Source organism: Engystomops pustulosus, chromosome 2, assembly GCF_040894005.1.
Source record: "Engystomops pustulosus chromosome 2, aEngPut4.maternal, whole genome shotgun sequence".
NCBI lineage: Eukaryota > Metazoa > Chordata > Amphibia > Anura > Leptodactylidae > Engystomops > Engystomops pustulosus.
Genome location: NC_092412.1, coordinates 127,269,844 through 127,281,860, shown reverse-complemented (window position 1 = coordinate 127,281,860; position 12,017 = coordinate 127,269,844). Strand labels below are relative to the sequence as shown.

At 43.5% G+C, this 12,017-nt stretch overlaps 1 protein-coding gene across 7 annotated transcripts in view; it reads left to right on the top strand.

Moving 5' to 3' along the window:
* The first annotated feature begins 5,017 nt into the window (after window positions 1-5,017).
* Window positions 5,018-12,017, top strand: part of LOC140118429 (ras GTPase-activating protein 4-like) — a 132,012-nt gene continuing 125,012 nt past the window's right edge. For 4 of the 7 annotated variants that reach the window (XM_072136331.1, XM_072136330.1, XM_072136333.1 and 1 more), the window contains exon 1: window positions 5,021-5,400. Coding sequence is in view for 3 of the 7 variants with exons in the window: in XM_072136328.1 (XP_071992429.1) it covers window positions 5,336-5,400 (65 nt within the window). In the remaining 4 variants the exon portion in view is untranslated. Of the gene's footprint in view, window positions 5,401-12,017 lie in introns of all 7 variants that reach the window. The other 3 variants (XM_072136329.1, XM_072136334.1, XM_072136332.1) reach the window with 2 other exon arrangements.

Here is a 12,017-nt window from a genome sequence, read left to right as displayed (position 1 = left end):
AGGAAGACCGGCTACAAAAGGGACTCTCTTAGAAGGGCCTGACCCCTTATCTAATGCTGCTGACCAGCCTGCTGAGTATCCAGGACCACCTGCTAAGAGGCCCAGGCTGTCCGGTGAGAACCCCCTGCCAGCTCAGCAATGTAGAAGTTACAGTTCTACCACCAGATGTCTTCAGGTGACAGATCTCAACACTGCTTTCTTCACCCAGACTGATGATGTCCCTGCTGCAGTTCCTGCTTCCATGCCTGCAGCCGTTGTTTTTGAGCAGCAAGAATGAACCCCTGATAAGCTGATAGCCTACTTCAGGTACTGTGAATATTGCACATATGCTTTACTTTATTTATGCTGCTATCCCATTTGGGCTGAGCGCCCGCTATGCCCTTAGAGCCAGAAACTTTCCTGAGACTCTACCCCTATTTACTTATCTCAGTCAAGAGACATACCTTGAACTGCCCACTGTCATGTGCTATGAGAGCACCCCTTCCTCTGCCACAGCAGAGATTCCTACAAAGGACTTTGCTATTAAAGACCTTCTGAGAGACTTTTGCCAACTCGCAGGAAAAGTTGCTACTCCATTTATTATATTACACTTAATGGGGCAGATTTACTTACCCGGCCCATTCGCGATCCAGCAGTCCGCTGGAATGCCTCGAAATACACTGGCCTATCCTGGATGAAGGTGAGTGAAATTTTTGCAACACAATTTTTTTTTTTAATGCGGCGGTTTTTCCAAATCCGTCAGGTTTTCGCTCGGCCACGTCCCCCGATTTCCATCACGCGCATGCCGGCGCCGATGCGCCACAATCCGATCGTGTGCGCCAAAATCCCGGGGCAATTCAGGTACAATCGGCGCAAATCGGAAATATTCGGGTAACACGTCAGGAAAACGCGAATCGGGCCCTTAGTAAATGACCCCCAATGCCTTCCTTTTAGGTATGGACATTCTGCATACACTATTATGCCTTTTCCTTTTTAGGTAAAGAGACATTTTATCCTGCTACCCTGAGTAGCCTATCTCTGTAACGTTTGTAACGTTATGTTTAACCCCTTCCCGACGCGCGCCGGGTCCCGGTGCATGGAGAAGGCTCGCGGGCCGAGCCCTCTCCATAGCCGGTAACTCTTTGCTGCATATTGCAGCAAAGGCTTACCGGTAACACCCGCGATCGGTGCTAGCAGGGTGTTTTCACCTCGATCGCAGCCGGCAATGCTGCCGGCGGCTTCAAAGAGATGGCGGCGCCCATGCGGATCGTGGATCGCCGCTCCCTGATGACGTCACGGGGAGTGGCGATCCGTCGCCATGGTAGCCTCGGGTGTTCCAAATACCCGAGGCTACTTCGTTTTAACCCATGCATTACAATGTGCTTATTGCACATTGTAATGCATGGGGAGTAAAATCCACATATACTGCCATACAGTAGTATGGCAGTATATGATAGGATGAATCAGACTACCTATGGTTAGAGTACCCTAGGGAGTCTGAAAAATAGTAAAAGTAAAAATAAAAAAAGTTTAAAAAAAAAAAATTATAATAAAAAAACCTAAAAATTCAAATCACCCCCCTTTCCCTAGAACTGATATAAAAATAAATAAACAGTAAAAATCATAAACACATTAGGTATAGCCGCGTCCGAAAATGCCTGATCTATCAAAATATAATAAAGTTTTTTCACTGCGTTTAACCCCGTAACGGAAAATAGCGTCCAAAGTCGAAAATGGCATTTTTTTGCCATTTTGAAAAATATAAAAAAATTCATAAAAAGTGATCAAAAGTTCGCAGAGTCCCAAAAATTATAGTAATGAAAACGCCATCAAAATTCGCAAAAAATGACACCACCCACAGCTCCGTACACCAAAGTATGAAAAAGTTATTGGTGCCAGAAATGGCAAAATTAAAAAAAAATATTTTGTACAGGAGGTTTTAATTTTTTTAAATGTATGAAAACATTATAAAACCTATACAAATTTGGTATCCACGTGATCGTACCGACCCAAAGAATAAAGTAAACATGTCATTTGGGATTCAGAGTGAAAGCTGTAAAATCCAAGCCCACAAGAAAACGTTGCAAATGTGTTTTTTCACCATTTTCACTGCATTTGGAATTTTTTCCCGCTTCCCAGTACACGCCATGGAATATTAAATACCGTCACTATGAAGTGCAATTTGTTACGCAGAAAATAAGCCATAACACAGCTCTTTATGTGGAAAAATAAAAAAGTTATAGATTTTTGAAGTTGGTGAGTGAAAAATGGAAGTGAAAAAAACTAAAAAAGGCCAAGTCGTTAAGGGGTTAAGATGTGTACCCATTGGGCTCCTAAGCCAATGAGAGTTTACAAAATATTTGCACACTGTCAATATATGTCAGTAGTTTGCACTAAACTTTTATAGGCTTTCCAGATTGTAGTGTGGCTGTGTCGGACCGTCTCTACGTAAACCCTGACCGCTATCTTATGCCTCAAACCGAAGCTTCGTAAGTGGGGGTAGTCCGTAAACTGCGGGTCCTTAGGGGACCGGGGGTGTTAAAGATGTAGCACCTGGATACCACTCATACAAGGGTAAGAATGTCAGTCGGCAGGTACTTAAACATTTGTATAATGTCTTATTGTGTCACATATGCCAATGTAATGCATATATACACTATATATTTGTAGCTAGGGAAGAAGTGTTTATATAACAAATATACAGGCCCTGGTGCAAGGAGTGGATTACAGTACATGAAACCACACCTTTCCTACTGTACAGTTTGGTTTAATGGCGTCAGCGACCAACTGTCATCTTTCGCATTCACATGTCCTTGTCTAAGTCCGACACCAACCCAGGTGCCTGTCTCCAGGACCATGGGCGGTTTGTCCCTACAGATCATGTAGCCTGCACAGAAGTGCCCATATCTACCTCTACTTGCACGGACCCCCTAGAGGTTCCCCGCTGCTGGCCAGCGGTTGGTTCTCTGCGCCCCAACCAGTCCGTAGTCGAGCCGAGGGCGGCTCTTTCAATTGCCCGGGGGGTATGCAACACCCTCGCCGATGCAAGGCAGAGTGGTTGTTGCAAATACGTCCCACCATGTAGCTCGCAGCCTGTGAAGGGTCTGATCAGCCCCCACAGCATGTCACTACATAACAACTACATAACACAGATGAGTACTGCAGTGGTAGATCCTGCCTGGTAAGGCAGGAGTTAAGTATTTTCTGTGATGTAATTCCAGCAACCAATCACATGTGTTATACCTTGTTTCTGTGAGCTGAGATGTAATTGGAGGAGTAGCCACCACCTGACCAGTGGGAGTAACAAAACCCCTGGTCAGGAAACTTCTAGAAGTCAGTTCTCCCTCAGAAGAGAGTGCAGTGTGAGGAGAAAGTTCACTCTCTCAGATCAGAGCCCAGCTCCCTGCCTGAAGAGTGGAGCTAAGAGCTAGTTAGTGAGAGGAAAGGGGTATCATCCTACCTTCAAGCAACCCAGGACAAGCTGAAGCATCCTACTAGGACACAGCTATCTCCCAGCCTGCCCTTTGCATCCAGGCTGATGATCCATCCTGTGGCTCCCTCCAACTACATCTCCAGCATTCCACCATTCTGTCAAGACACGTTGCTACGGTTCCTGTCGGTTCCAATAAAGAACTGTAAGTTGTTTTTGTTCAACGTCTGCCTCTGTCTGGTCCCTGCTACTACGGCTGTCACCATCACGGGCACCCTATCCACCACACAGAGACTCATACTCTAGACACCAAAGGGTTGCCCCAGGGAGAACCGCTATAGCAGCCTCTCCCTCATCATTTCTTGCCAACACCACCCTGCTGGAGACCTGCCAGGCTGTTGGACAGCCCTCCGGTTCCCCATACCAAGCACCGCGACACTAGCGTGCCTAGGCCGCAACCGCCAGCCACTCAGGTACTGCGGGCCCCGGCTGACTCCAGGCCCCAAGAAAAAGCTAGGCACACCTCCCACTGGTTCTGGATACTGCATGTATATACAGCAGCATAGGGTGCACAGCCGTATGCAGCACATATATAGTCTGTATTTTATATGTTCCCATTGACTTTTATGGAATGTACGGAACGGAAATACAATGAAAAATAGGTGCAGCTCTATATTTTTTTTATACGGATCACGTAGCGTACGGTATGGGGGACAATATGTACATGGATTGCCATATTGGCCATCGGAATGCATGGGACTGTACTCTGGCCGTATATATGGCTCTTTTTAATACGTTTGTGTGCATGGGGCCTAAGGCTACGAGTACTCAAATGTGTCCAATCTCAGGACACTGACAATGGACCCATGGTAAGTTGTTTGTGACCTCTGTGTCATTGGTGTGTCACAAACACGGGCCAGACTGTGGAAACCAAGGTAGGAGATTTATCACTGCCTATACTCTAGTTTTCTGGCATAAAAGCAGTGAAAGAATCTCAAATTCTCGCGCAGTTCAAGAATTTGCGTTTCTTACTGCGACTATGTGGGCGCCACCTGGGGGCATAGAAGGGGTGCGGAAGCTGGCGGAGCAGGCAGGTACGGGAATTTAAAACCCTGTACCTCCGTAATTTTCAAAAACCTGTGAACGGACCTTGCTTAGTTGGACACTATCCTCCTGCGCTGGCGTATGATAAATCTCCCCCCATGTCTGTGTGTATGAGACCATAGAAATACATGTGACCATGTGCTATCCTTTGAATCAAGGGACAGAATACAGACAAATTCTAAGTTTGTGTGCAGGGAACCTAAGAGGAGGGGAGGCGTATAAAATATCACACTCTGAATGATGCCGTTTATATACTGACTGTAAAATACATTCGGTGATATGTTATGGATGCTTTATCGTGCTCCATATATATAGCTTACTGGCATGTTGTGGATGGGGCATACTGCGCCTCGCCTTGTTTATAGTGTGAGGGAAAGTGAACATCTCCTAAAAAAGATGAGGACGCTCATCCAGACGTTTGTGGAGAACATTCTTTCCACACAATGGGAAGGCAGACAGGACGTCACCACACCGTGATGTCACAAAGTTGTAACCCGCGTCTAGAGACTGGCCAAGCTTTAACCCCTGCACTCACATGACGTCTCCTACATTGTCTGATTGTATTTTACACAGCCGCCAGCAGTGAGGAGGATTCCACACTCCGTGCCGTGACGTCACACAGCTGGAACTCCTGCACGGGGAAGAACAGGTCGCGGTTGTATGCACTTGTTAGCCCCGCCCCCCGAGCTCTCCTCAGCTACTGGCTGTCCGCTAACTGCTATTTCTATGCAGCTGCCAGCACCTGCTATACGGGGCTGTGGGGACTAATGTGGAGGGAGCCGAGAACGGGAGCTGGCTACTGAACCCTCTGCGCTCACAGCCATGGCCAGACGGAGCTCCGTCTTCATTCGGGTAGTTGAAGGCAAGAACTTACCAGCCAAGGACATGTAAGTAGCTGCAGAGGCACGAGCCATCTGTCAGGGTTCTTGCAGTTGGAATGGACAGCAGAACGGCGGCTGTCTATGGATAGAATCCCTCAGCAAAGTTCAGTCAAGATTGTCTGAGATGTTCCTATTTTCTGACATCAATATATATAAATAACGAGACAAAAAGGGGGAATATGTCCGGATTTACCCCTAGGAGCGCAGACAGGGTATGTAAAGTGAGAAAGGACAAGTCACACAGGATTCAGGAAAATATACACATCTATAGCTCTTCAGTACACCCTTAGATCATCCATAGGACTACAGTTCATCCATAGGTTTTCAGTACACCTTTAGATCATCCATAGGTCTTCAGTTTATCCACATCGATCAATACACCCTTAGATCATCCATCGTTCTTCAGTTCATCCATCGGTCTTCAGTACACTCTTAGATCATCCATCCTTCTTCAGTTCATCCATAGGTCTTCAGTATACCCTTAGATTATTCATCAGTCTTTGGTCCACCTTTAGGTCATCCATCGAACTTCAGTACACCTACTATTAGATTATCCATCGGTTTTCAGTTCATCCATGGGTCTTCAGTACACCCTCTGATCATCCATCGGTTTTCAGTTCTTCCATAGGTTTTCAGTACACCCTTAGGAAATCCATTGGTCTTCAGTTCATCCATAGGTCTTCAGTACACTCTTAGATCATCCATTTTTCAGTTCATTCATAGGTCTTCAGTTCAGCCATAAGTCTTCAGTATACCCTTAGATTATTCATCAGTCTTTAGTACATCCTTAGGTACTCCATCGGTCTTCCATACACCTACTGTTAGATGATCCATCGGTCTTTACTTCATCCATAGGTCTTCAGTACACCCTCTAATCATCCATCCCTCTTCAGTTTATCCATAGGTCTTCAGTACTCCCTCTGATCATCCATCGCTCTTTAGTTCATCCATAGGTCTTAAGTACACCCTCTGATCATCCATCCCTCTTCAGTTTATCCATAGGTCTTCAGTACTCCCTCTGATCATCCATCGCTCTTTAGTTCATCCATAGGTCTTCAGTACACCCTCTGATCATCCATAGGTCTGCAGTACACCCTCTGATCATCCATCGGTCTTCAGTTCGTCCATAGGTCTGCAGTACACCTTCTGATCATCCATCGGTCTTCAGTTCATCCATAGGTCTTCAGTGTACCCTTAGGTCAGTGATGGCGAACCTTTTAGAGACCGAGTGCCCAAACTACAACCAAAACACACTTATTTACCCTGATGTGCCAATGTGCCATTTTAAGCAGTAACTTATTGCTACCGGTTCTTCCACTTCTTTAATTGTATCGGCTGCCTGATGCCACCAATACAGTTGAAAGAAGGTGGGCAAATTCAGACTATCATTTTAGCTTCTCTCCAGGGTGTCTCTGTTTAGGAAGAATGGTCGGGTCCAGCAGGATGACCTCCAAAGATAATGCACTTCTTTTAACACCTTCTCACTTTTCAAGCAGTTCCAAACAGTCAATGAAGTGTCGCTGTAAAATAGCGCTGAGCGCAGCATCTCATAAGTTGTCTAGGACTGCAGGAAGATTTAATGGATTTTGTCCTGTTTGGTGAACTCTGTCCTAGGCTGATGGCCTGAGTGCCCACAGAAAGCGCTCTGAGTGCCACCTCTGGCACCAGTGCCATAGGTTCGCCATCACTGCCTTAGGTTATCGATAACTCTTCAGTTCACACAGTGGCCAGAACTGTGTCAGTTTTTTTTTTGTTTTTGCAGAATGGAATAGCTTTGTCAAGCACAGTAAACAACGTATACAGTGTGGGATACTTTATTTCACAATGGGAACCTATTTACCACTTTTACCGCTGTGTAGCTGACTTCTGTCAGATGTATATTTCTTGTTGACTTTTTCCTCCGCCATAATCTAAAATTGTAATGTGATCATTTCTGTAGCCACAAGCTTAGAGCCGTAATTTTGTTTCTCATAGTGAAAGATATCTAGCTATGACAATTTATGGTTAAAAAAGATGGAGTGATTCTTCAAACACTGTAATATGTGATGGCTATGATCATATTAGCTCCACAATCCCCAAATTTTTATCCCAGTAGATTTCCAATGAATTTGGTGCCCACAGCCATACAAATAAAACTTTAGAAGTTCTAATGCTACATAAGGAGATAGTTCACACTTAGATGATCCTGGATTTAATTCACAATGTGTTTTTATTGGTGCTCAGTTAATTTTTCTTATGTGTAAGAAGAGACTACTGTATACATATTTTGCTTTCTTTGATCATAAGTGTTTAAACCTGTATTTGGTTTCATTATTTTGCCACCATTTACAATATATTTTGTATTACTGTCCACAGATCAGTCCCAGCCTTTGGTAGGATTTCCAGGCTGTCTGCATTTGGATATCACTAGCATATTCCTTTCAGCAATGTACCGAATGTACTTACATCAGTTGTGAAATGAGTGGAGCTCAATATCAAAAGCCACCAGCATTTTACTACATTGTCATAAATGAAAGGCTGAGGCTCTTCTTTATTATAGATCTTCTCAGTGCTGAGACCCCGCAGATCGCGAAAACTAGGGGTCTGCGCTCACCGATCTCCTTCAGCTCCATAGAGATTAATGGAGCAGAACGGTCTTGTGCGGCCATCTGCTACGTTAATCTGATGGAGCGACGAGGGGTCCGAAAAACCCCTCGTTTACGCGATCTGCGGGGTCTCAGCACTGAGACCCCCTCTGATCAGCAAGTTAGGCCCTATCCTGTGGATAGGGCCCAACTTTTCTTTGTGGGAAAACCCCTTTAAAGAAAATCAGATGAAAATACTAAACAATATTCTGTACTGTAGGGATGCATTGCTGCATGTCCACGAGATACACATACTCATATATCTACTCAGAATTGTGAGTATATTTATTATACTTAGATATTTAAAGAGGACCTGTCAATAGAATTTCAATATTCACACCTGTAATGGAAGGACTGATAAAGGGTTAAAAGTCCTTCACACATTGCCTAAAATTATCTGCCACTTGTGCATAGTACCTTAAAGGGTTATTCCGATCTGGGCATTGACATTTAAATGAACACATCTTCCATATACATACATTTCTTCAATTGGAAGTTATTAAAAAATTGTACCCCTGTGAAGATATGTTCCCAAAAATGTAGCCATGTTGTCCATTAGAAACAAGATTGTTACCCTCGGATACGACCACATTTTATGGAGTGATTGCACAAAGAAACAAATAGTTTTTGCATGTAGGAATGTGTAAAAGGAATATGTTAAAGGGGTATTCCAATGAAGACAAAATTCTTAAATATACTCAGAATTTACAAAATAACACATTCTTTAATTCACTGTTATTACAAAAGATACAATATTTTACAGATATCATTCCAATCGGGCTCTATTAGTCCTGGTGTATAAAATTTCAGTTGCCCCTGGAACCGACCCGTAATTAGAAGTCTAGGGTAGGGAAGGCCATATTGTTCATTTGTTTGACGCTGCACTGATCTGCTCTCTGGAGTAGCCCTACCCCTTGCATTCCGAGATAAACTCACACAAAGACTTCCTGCAGACAGCAGTGTGAGGAGAGTAAAGCTACAAGCTACAGACAGATAAGGTCTTTATCCATGGGACAGGTAAAGAGGTATATTACAGTGCTGAAAGTGTATGTTATGGCTGTTATAGCAGAGCTGCAAATGTCATGTGGATCTCATCATCTTTCATCTCTGGTCTTATCCCTCTTTCTATGTGTCACATACTAGTGAATGTTCAGAAGCTTAATGAAAGTGTATGTAAACCTGGACCCTGATAATCTAACCACATTGTCAGCACACAGCATCTGATAGCACTAGAGGGATCATGATGTGTCTGCTTAGAGAGTCCCCGCCCACACTCTGGAATTTTACACCGACCATCACTGAGTGATAGGAGCTAAAACAACAATAAAACTGAATAAAATTGTAAAGTAAGGGGTTAAAAATTATCTTTATTGTGTAAGCATCACCAGGGGATTGAAATTTGAGAATTTTCTTTTATGGGCAAACCCCATGAGGTGGTCAGGCCGTGATACCGCATGCGTGGTCACCACTGCCAGAGTGCAGAGACGGTTGTATCCAAGGACAGATATTTTGTTGGGACAACATGGCTACATTTATGGAAAATTATTTAAGTTATCTTCCCATAAGTAAATTTATTAATTACATCCAATTGAAGAAATGTATGCAAATGGCAAATTAATTAAATTAATTGTGATTGTCCAGATGGGAATAACCTATTAGGTACAGCTGTTTTTCTGATATGACAATATCAGTAGAGATGAGTTAACTTCTGAATAGAAGAGTTAAGTTTTCTCCCTGGATGCCAGTGAACCACACCTCCTTTTGATTAACAGCTCAGTTTCACTGAGTCTCACTGCATGATTTATTCGGTAGTGAACCCTGAGTGGGAGCTGATGATCTTCTCACCATTTCACACACCCGCAGTGGGTGGGGCCAACATTGACAAAAGCGGGGAATGTTTACTGAAGGATCTTACTGGTGGGAGGAAGCAGATTTACCTGCACTTTTCAACAGACACAATGGGGGGGGGGGGGGGCGAGTAAGGTTTATTGTGCCAGTTCTTGATGACAGGTTCCTTTTAAGACACCACTGATGGAGCATGTTTTGTCTTAGGTTCTGTATATGTGATACATAACTAGTATTTGATTAATTTAGGGTCATATAACTATAGTATGTGGCTTGTTCCAACCACATGCTACTGAAGTATCCACAGTTTAGAAGGATTAATCTGATTGTTGAGGCACTCATGGTATGAGAATAAGCTTCCACAGGTCACCTGTGTAAATGGAGCAGTAGTGGAATGCATATGAATGGCTGAGTACAGCTTGCCTTTAGTCCCATAAAAGTGAATGTTGCGTTAGTCATGCATGTCCAGAGCTCCTTCCTTTGTATCGATCAATAGATGTTGTTTGAGGGAAAGACCCCTTTAAGAAAAAAATCTTTCTAAAATGAAGAAATAGTAAAGGAGGGTGATAAGTTAGTATTGAATCACTATGATCATCAGTAGGACAATTTTTCTTTACACAGTATTTACAGTATAGCCCCTATATCCCAGTATACAATTTTGTGATACTAAAAGGTTAAATTTATTGCAAAACTAAACATTGTTATCTCCAGAATGCAGGATGAGCATGTGTTGCTTTCAGGAGCTGGGAAATGTACTGGAAGTGCTAAATGCAGTAGAAAGATATGATTTGGAATAGTGTAAGGCCATTACCTGTAATTGCCTGTTATCTTGGTACAGAATGTTCAGAGAAATCTCTGCAGTCCAAATAAGCCTAGCAAGCACATCACCACATCAGCAGCACATTGTTTATCACTATATGTGAGATACTGGCATCTTTGTGGACTGCCTTATAGCAGCATATAAATTATATACCGCTATATAGCATGTCTTAATAGGGCTACTCTGTAGTACTTGACCATATTTTCACATCATGGCCTAAGAGAACTTGGCTCCACACCCAATGCTATAAAACTAATGTGGCTTTACCCACACACTGGTAGATAACACCAGGCATATTACCAGTCCCATTGACTTGTGGTCTGTTGGGCTCCATCCTGGTTTACAATATGATAATGGACAGACAACACTATCCTAAGCCATTCATTATTTGTTTATATTTGTTCCTATTTAAAACAGAAGTATAAAATGAGAAAGAAACACAGAGCGCAAATAGGGGAGCACCACCCATGAGGCGACTTGAGCAAGTCGGCTTGGGCAAAAGTGCTGCTGCATGATGAAGGGGCGGCATCTTGGGGCAGTGCTGTCCCCCCATAAAATACTGTCTGTCCCCGACCCAGGAACACCCGGTCCAGTGAATTTACATGTTAAATAAAACATGATATACTCACATTGGTTTTTTTTCTCCCAGTGGCTCCATCTTTTTCTCGGCTTCGGCCCATACATTATGACATCATGCAATGTTGTATTGTTTTTAAAGGGGCCCTGCTATGAACATTACATTAAAGAAGGGGGGGGGGCTTTGCGGGCATTCCATTACAAGGGGGACTCTTGTCAACATATCTTGAGAATGCTGTAACTACACTGGTGCAGGCACATATCTTGTTTGATCCCCGAGTTGAGTGGTTTTGCTGAAAAAACAATTATAAAATTCAGATCCTTGGGATAGCTACTTAAACACATTACACACGCAGCTTCCTGAGCAGACAGGACTAATCAACCTGAGCTGGATTACTCATACACCACTGCTGAGGATAGTGCAGCGATTGATTACTTCTGACTCTCAGGGATAACACTGTGATGACATAATTCTCTGCTGCAGTGCACAACTTATGTGAAAGGAGAAGCACGGAGCCAGGCAAAGGACCAAGATAGCTTCATTATCATAATTTTATAATTGTTTTTTCAGCATAGCCCACTCAGCTCAGGGATTAAACAAGATATGTGCCTGCACCAGCATTCTCAAGGTATGTTTAGTTTATAAGGCATCAAATGGTAGGTTTCCTTTAAAGGGGGGACTCTGCAGGGGGCATTACATTACAGAGGGGACTCTGCTTTGGACATCTTATTAATGAGGGGAGGCTGCTGGATATTTT